This window comes from Octopus sinensis, linkage group LG21 (assembly GCF_006345805.1).
Source record: "Octopus sinensis linkage group LG21, ASM634580v1, whole genome shotgun sequence".
In the NCBI taxonomy this organism is placed as follows: domain Eukaryota; kingdom Metazoa; phylum Mollusca; class Cephalopoda; order Octopoda; family Octopodidae; genus Octopus; species Octopus sinensis.
The window spans coordinates 3936753-3945419 of record NC_043017.1 but is presented as its reverse complement, the minus strand read 5'-3'; the positions used below and the strand labels follow the sequence as shown (position 1 = coordinate 3945419).

At 36.7% G+C, this 8667-nt stretch overlaps 1 protein-coding gene across 1 annotated transcript in view; it reads left to right on the top strand.

Moving 5' to 3' along the window:
* Nucleotides 1-8243, top strand: part of LOC115222741 (intermediate filament protein A-like) — a 49849-nt gene extending 41606 nt beyond the window's left edge. Inside the window, exons 8-11 of the mRNA XM_036511818.1 lie at nucleotides 4671-4774; nucleotides 5583-5693; nucleotides 6505-6618; nucleotides 7776-8243. Of these exons, the coding sequence (XP_036367711.1) occupies nucleotides 4671-4774; nucleotides 5583-5693; nucleotides 6505-6618; nucleotides 7776-7808 (362 nt within the window). The 3' untranslated portion in view covers nucleotides 7809-8243. The remainder of the gene's footprint in view (nucleotides 1-4670; nucleotides 4775-5582; nucleotides 5694-6504; nucleotides 6619-7775) is intronic.
* Nucleotides 8244-8667: the final 424 nt, after the last annotated feature.

Genomic DNA, 8667 nt, shown 5'->3' with positions numbered 1-8667 from the left:
GATCTGAACACAGACGAGGGAAAGAATGAGAGAGAGAGAGAGAGAGAGAGAGAGAGAGAGAGAGAGAGAGAGAGAGAGAGAGAGAGAGAGAGAGAGCGGAGCCAGGGAGAGGAAGGAAAGGAGGGGAGAGAGGAAGAAAGTAAGAGACGTAAAATTGGACTGAAGAGGAATCAACTGTAGTAATATGGTATTTTCTTTTGTCTCAAAACTTTAATTTGGCCTTGGTGGGAATTGAACTCAGGCAGCAAAAAGTTGGAACGAATACTGCAACTCTGGTGCCTAGTTGACCATTAGTTGACAATAAATCGTTAGGTGCTCGCAGACCACTGAGATTCTGAAGGGAGGAAATATTCTGAGATGGCGAAAAGCGACAATGATTAGTTAATTCATATTAAAGATTGAATTACCCTATCGTTTGGAATCTCGTTATTCTGCTTGCACCACACGAATCATGTCTGCTAGGCAGGCATCATCACTCATCTGTAAATAATTTGTTTGCTGGTTTCTATGGGCAACAGCCTGTACTCTTGGGAGACTGATCTGTCCGGAGTAGCTTCGACTGAGAAGATACATAATATAGTTGGACCAGCTCGGTGTTTCAAAGTCTTCTTATAACTTGTGAATTGCGTGATGTTACGAACTTATATCGTCTAAATGGAGGAAGTATTCTCCGATGACGAAAACAACAGCGATCAGATACTTCCGTTCGATTCTGCCAGAACATATTAAGAATAAATACATTCAATATTGTTTGGATTCTCGCTGTTTTGCGTACACCTCACGAAAAGTTAGATTATGTATAATTCATATTTACATAATTTATATTGGATTATGTATTTCTACAAAAGATGCATGGTGGAAATATATTTGAATGGGATTGGCATCGTGTCAAAATCTGCAAACTTCTGCTCTACAACCAAGCTGTCACGACTGCATAGCAAACAACACCTGTGCTTTTCCCGACCACCTCTTCATTCTCACCAGTATACACTTACACATAATGAACAAATCGAAATCACACTCATACACTTCAGAAGATACTCTCTTTACTCTTTTACTCTTTTACTTGTTTCAGTCATTTGACTGCGGCCATGCTGGAGCACGTGGTTGGTTAGCAATGTGGTTGGTTAGCAAGCTACTTACCACACAGCCACTCCTGCGCCTATACAGGAGGTACAACTTTAAAAATCATCAACAAAAAGAGCAGCACATTATTCTACAACACTACCAATCATACCACAATACCACTAACAACCACTATAGACACATTGGAAATACGTCCATTAATACGAAATCACACACGCATACAAATACGACAAGAACAACACGCATTATTAATAAATATTGACTGAAATTTTTTTACCCTTATTAAACACTGATATTTTCAATTTCATATACCACAAGCGACCGGTGATTGAGGAGTGGAAAACACCGTCTGTTATGCTTATCAGTAAAAGTCGCCTCACTTAATTCTTTTCATCCGCTACACTACGATGAAACAAACACAAATTCAACGATGTAAACGGACACGCAAAATGATGAAATCAACCCTCACCCCACATCACAGATTTTTGTTGTCTGGGCCAAACTGAAGTTGGACTTCATGAAAACAACACACATTTTGAAGAATAACGAATATTAAACAATCTTTCATTATCTATTATATAAAATCCGTTCTGTCTGTGTGCATGTGTGTCTTCTAGGATCTCGGGCATCCTCCATCCGATTGCGCTCAAATTTGATATGTAGATACCGACGGTATCAGGGCGTGTATAAGTCTTGAAAAATTACAAAAATCGATTCCAGGTGAGAATGCGATCGATAAAGCCGTGGGAACATGCATTTGTAAAATCGTTTTTCTTGGAATAGAAACAAGCCTATCTTTATTTCTTCTTTTGCTGGTGTCTCAGATTTAGGTTAAATCAGTGTTTCTCAAAGGGGAGGCCTATGGGACGGTCGGACAAATTGTTTTGAGAAAATATAGTTTAAATGATTGACAACTCAGTATCGTCCACTGGACGGGGGCGTTTTGCTCGTGTTTACGTATTAACCTAAAATATTTACTGTAATTAAATTAAATATATTTTAATTTTCCAGGATGAGCATGAAATCAATTGCAACTTCTATGGGTGGACTTCAAACAGAGAGTGAGAATGCACTCGCTAACGCACTAGCATCAGCAGCAAGTAAGTTGCATTTGTCTTATTCATCAGTTGGTTCATAAAAATGCAATCCACACACATACATACATACATACATACATACATACATACATACATACATATACATACATACATATATATATACATACATATATATATATATATATATATATATATATATATATATATAATATATATATATACCGGAGTAAACACATAAATGTGAAACAAGGTGGAAAAAAGAGTACTCAAATACCAGTGGTATTCTAGCAAAAACTGTCCGATGAATGGCAACGGGAAACTCAGAGTAACAGATTTTGTTGAATTTTCTGCTGCTTTAAATAAAGTATATATATATATATATATATATATATATATCTATATATATATATATACACACATATATATGTAAGTATAGATGTTAAATAAAATGGGACAAGGAAGCCAAGGCTGTGTGGAATTTTGAGGACATTTATAAAGAGAAAATTAGTCTTTCAGAAGTTTCTAGGATATTGGGGATATCTCCTCATCAGGCACCGATGTGACAGTGTTAACTAGAGGAAAATAGTAGAGTTCAATATAAAGAGTAATTTTGGAAAATTATGGAAAAAAGAAGAGTAAAGGGAAATAAGTAAAAGTAAAAATTAAAATATATGTAGCATGTTATAGTTGCATTTTCATTATCCAAGGAAAGTGGTGTGTGGAATGGGTAGAGATACTTCTTGTCCATAGTATGTAAATTCCGATAGGAGTTCATGTTTTGTCATTACAAATGGAAAGTGTGGAGAGATAGATGACGTGTGCTGTTTATTCAAAGGTGTCTTATTCTGTGAATGAAATTTTGAGAATGTAGTGGTAGTATTAAGTAGAAAGAAAAGATGTGTGTGTTAGAATGAGAAGAATAGTCAAAAGGAATAGGTGAGATAAGAAGAAAGAAACGGCTGTTTTTGGAGTCTCGGTGGACCAAAATAATGATTGTAAATTGATTCCATCGTTGGATGATACGAGCCTGTGTCTTCAGGGAGAAATCTTACTGTTGAGAATTTGACAGAAAGGAAAGTAAAGATACCAACCCCTCAAATGAAAGATTTCTTCCCTGAAGACGGAGGCTCGTATCATCTAACGATGGAATCAATTTACACACATTATTTTGAACCACCGAGTGCCAAGAAGACAGTTTTTGGATTTGTAATACTCCTCAGCAACCCTTTAATTCTTGTTATCATTTCTAATCTGTGGAAGTCGAACATTTCTGTATGTAAAAAACGTGACTAACTTGCTCATCTTTACATTTAATCATACATATATTATTATTATTATTATTATTATTATCATTATTAATAATAATAACAAAAATAACAATAATAATAATAATAATAATAAAAAATAATAATATTTGTATGACAACATATATATTATACGCACATATACATACATATATATATATATATGTATATATATATATATATATAATATATATATATTATATATATATATATATATATATATATATATATATATGAATATATCTATCTATATATACATACATACATACATACATACATACATATATATAATAAGAGTGGATTCTTAGGAATTTTGCAACCGAAAGGTTAAATTATATACGTCACTAAAGCGACTGTCGGTGTGATATATATATATATTTATATATATGTATATATATATAGGGAGAATTCACGAAAAAAAAAAACAATAGACGAAGACAGGTGGTGTAGAAAACAAACAGATGTATTAGTATAACGCTCAGGAATAGAAAAAAAGTCTTTAACGTTTCGAGCCTACGCTCTTCCACAGAAAGGAACACAGAAAGAAACAAGGAGAGAAAAAAATGTGTGTAGTGGCTACCGATCTATACTGGTTGTATATATATATATATATATATATATATACAGGAGTGGCTGTGTGGTAAGTAGCTTGCTAACCAACCACATGGTTCCGGGTTCAGTCCCAACTGCGTGGCATTTTGGGCAAGTGTCTTCTGCTATAGCCTCGGGCTGACCAAAGCCTTGTGATTGGATTTGGTAGACGGAAACTGAAAGAAGCCTGTCGTATATATGTATATATATATGTATGTGTGTGTATATGTTTGTGTGTCTGTGTGTGTCCCTCTAGCATTGCTTGACAACCGATGCTGGTGTGTTTACGTCCCCGTCACTTAGCGGTTCGGCAAAAGAGACCGATAGAATAAGTACTGGGCTTACAAAGAATAAGTCCCAGGGTCGATTTGCTCGACTAAAGGCGGTGCTCCAGCATGGCCGCAGTCAAATGACTGAAACAAGTAAAAGAGAGAGAGAGAGAGAGAGAGTAAAAGATATATATATATATATATATGCATATGCATACGTGTGTAGATTCATATAGAAAATTACATATGTATACTTGTATCTGTGTGCACACACATACACAGACGCAAACACATACACATACCCGCCCCCCCACACACACACTTCAAGAAATATTCTTATCTTTGGATATTTTCTTTACCAGGTAAAATAACCATGAGTCGCTCTACAACTGAAGTTGTGAGCATCGTTGAATTAGCAACCGATGGAACATATATTAAACTCGAAGACGTAGGAAAGTCCGCGAAGGTAAGACTTTCTGTTGGTTTATTAGGTTTCCTGGTGACAGATACAATACTGCACTTTTGTACCATTTCCTTATTGATACACTTCGACAGCCAATAGTTTAACTGCTACTGGTATTTTTATTCCGTCGCTTAGTGTTGGAAGCACTCCGTCGGTTACGACGATGAGGGTTCCAGTTGATCCGAATCAACGGAACAGCCTGCTCGTGAAATTAACGTGTAAGTGGCTGAGCACTCCACAGACACGTGCACCCTTAACGTAGTTCTCGGGGGTATTCAGCGTGACACAGAGAGTGACAAGGCCGGCCTCTTGAAATACAGGTACAACAGAAACAGGAAGTAAGAGTGAGAGAAAGTTGTGGTGAAAGAGTACAGCAGGGATCACCACCATCCCCTGCCGGAGCCTCTTGGAGCTTTAGGTGTTTTCGTTCAATAAACACTCACAACGCCCGGTCTGGGAATCGAAACCGCGATCCTATGACCGCGAGTCCGCTGCCCTAACCACTGGGCCATTGCGCCTCCACTTGTCGCTTAGTGTACATAATCGTTGTAAGTTTTCTGTACGTAAAAAGGAAGTTAATGTTTTGCCCCTACTGTTTGATTGAAAGCGCAGCAAATCTCCATTCCCCTTTTCTTACCCTTCTCCCTCTCACATCCACACAGACATACACAAAAATGCATACACACGCACGCAAACACGGGAACCTATTTTACCTCCGTAATATCCACTGGCACATTAACCGTCCTTATAATTCATTGTCATCAACATTTCGTTGTTTTTGTTTAATGTATATACTTGTTTCTAATCGTAGGGCGCACCAAACATGAAGAACTGGACATTGACCCAAACCCTTGAAAACGGCAAGATCAACACCCACAAGTTTACCGATGTTAAAGTGTTTAGTTCTGGCAAAATTGTGAAGGTAATTTTGTATTATATTTTTAAACGTTTAATATTCTTATAACTTGTAATAACTAAGTATCAGATATTATAATTCATAGTCGATAAAAGATATGGCGATCCTGTGGCGAGGACCGAATCTAGTCTCTATCGATTGTTGGGAGTCATCTTTCCGCATGACAATCTAGAGCGATATTCCTTCTATTGTTTCTGATATGTTAAATATCATATTTTCCTTCTATTGTCTCTGATCCATGATAAGAATGGAGAGTAGCGGGGGATAAGAAGAGAAGGAGAAGGAAGAGGGCATTCGTTTGTGGAAGTAAGAATTTCTCTAAGTAGGAGTGTTTCTAAGTTGTGCTTGTGTTAATTACATTGACATCATTAGCAGTTAATTCGAAATGGCTGCCATCTCTCTGACCACTACACTAACCACGGTCAAGAAAACAGTTGCTGATCATTCTGTGTAGAGTCAAAATTCTTAGAGTAATAAACACAATGCCTAGTATTATTCGTCTCATCATTCTTAGTTCAAATCCTGCCAATGCCTACTTGACCTTTCAGTCCTCTGGGGTTGATAAAGATTATAAATTACCAATTACGTTCTGATGTTGATAACATCGATAGACAAACCTCTCATTAACGTTTCCGCGTTCTTGCTTTGGAAGAGTTGTTAAGGTATCCGCAAAAATACCCTTTGATATTCGTTTCTGGTTCTTCGCATTTCCGCCTGCCACTTCCAGTTTATAAAATTAAGTACAAGTGAAGAACTGGAGTCCTTCTAATCAACTAAACCTCGTGTTCACATTTCTGGCTTCTATATCTATCTTTAGATTTGGGGATCAAAACACGGTGCTGGACAAGATGGCATCACATCTTCCGATGTCGCTGAATGGGGAACAATGGTCATCCCATCGAAAATTATTTTGAAAGACGACAAAGGCAAGGTAAGATCTCCCAACCTATTGTTTAGTACACCTTTTCTTTTCCACTTCACTCACTGTAGCTCTTGAGTACATTTCTCTTTCTAAATCCACGCACTTCGTGTGTTAATCTACGTAGTCCTTTGACCTGGTCTGCTGGCAATAATAACCTTTCTCCCTGATATACCATATTATAAAAAAATGAACAAACTTTATTTACGTGGAAGAAGTTACAATCAAGTGTGTAACTGAAACATGCTATTATCAGTTCAATATGCCTTTGTCAAACAAACTTAATATTTAACACATTAGGGGTGGCCACTAGTATGTAATAAGGCTGATACAGTTTACTGCTTTAAGTAATGGTTGAAATGTAAGTTAGAAAGTGACAAATATTTCCTGATCTTGTGTCGACTCCAATAAACGCTTTCTGTGAACACGGCTTGAAGAGAGGCGTTACATATTTCAATAGCATTGTTTTTTTCATACTTTTAAACAGAGTGATACACTTTCGTTTCAACACACAATAAAAATACTAGTTTTATATGAAGCATCAAGTCTCCGATGTGGCGGCGCATGGCTTAGTGGTTAGGGTGTCAGCATCATGATCGTAAGATTGTGGTTTCGATTCCTGGAGCGGGCGACGCATTGTGTTCTTGAGCAAAACACTTCATTTCACGTTGTTCCAGTCCACTCAGCTGGCAAAAATGCAATGGACTGGCTCATGGGCCCAGTTACCCGGTTTCTATGGCGTATGTGATCCCCAGCTGGACGGGACGCCAGTCCATCGCATTTTTGCCAGCTGAGTGGACTGGATCACATACGCCATAGAAACCGGTTAACCGGGCCCATGAGCCCGGCTAGGCTTTAAAAAGGGCGCATTTATTATTTATTTTTATCGAGTCCCCGATAAATATAATATATTCTGATTCTCATGCGAGAGAAATCATGTGAAGTTAAAAAGGTCCATGAAATGTTTCGTTTTTAACTTGCTAGTGCAAAATGGAGAAATAATATATTGTGACCTCTGACTCTTCTGTACAGTTTGGTAACACTCATGCCAGAACGACTAGCCTCGGTAAACTTCATGAAAATGGTTACTTTGTGGCGTACCAATTCCTTAACTAGTCACTAATCCCCTTGTTTATTCATTAATTTTTCAATCTTTTTTCACTTTTCAGGAATACTCTTCGCTTGTCATCAAAATAACCTGAAGAACGTCATGTCTCAGCAGAAAAACTCCGGTTTTGTTGCAGTTAGCACCGATTTTCAGAAAATCTCTTTTTACCCCATTAAAATACTAATTTCACTTGAAATACTAATTCTAAAGTAAACTCTGAACACTTAACATTTTTTGTTGCAATATTTTCACATGATTCACCAATATTTCAGATAATTATAGAAAATAAGACTAAATTCATTTGTCAATAATATATAAATTTTACAACGTTGATAAACATTTATCAAATATCAACAAATGCTTCAGCTTGATACCTTTTGCTATCGTAATTTCAATAAAGATTGTTATTCTACAAGTTATCTAGATAATATATCATCAATGTACGGTGTGTTTTGCTTCCAAATGTTTTACACTTACTAGTATATCACAGTATAAAAACGCAGAATTTTTGCAATAGAAGAAAAAAAATCGAGAAAAATAAGCAATGATATAGCTTTTTCCCGAATTAGGGAGCGTTATTTGTTATTCTAAGAACAACTTTATACTTTGTAATTCAATGTCGAATATGTTTTCGTTAAATTGTATAAAAAAATGGCAATAAAATGTTGTTAATATATATCTTCGTATGCATTTTTAATTACCTTCAAATAGCCTCCTTCGCATTGTAATACTTTATAAGAGCAAAATAATGCAGAATCGATAGAATTGATTAGAGCGTCAGCGGCCAATGTGATCGACTTACCCCCAATCCCCACAAATTTAAGGCGGTGAGCTGGCAGAAACGGTAGCACGCCGGACGAAATGCATAGCAGTATTTCCTCTGCCGTTACGTTCTGAGTTCAAATTCCGCCGACGTCGACTTTGCCTTTCATCCATTCGGGGTCGATTAAATA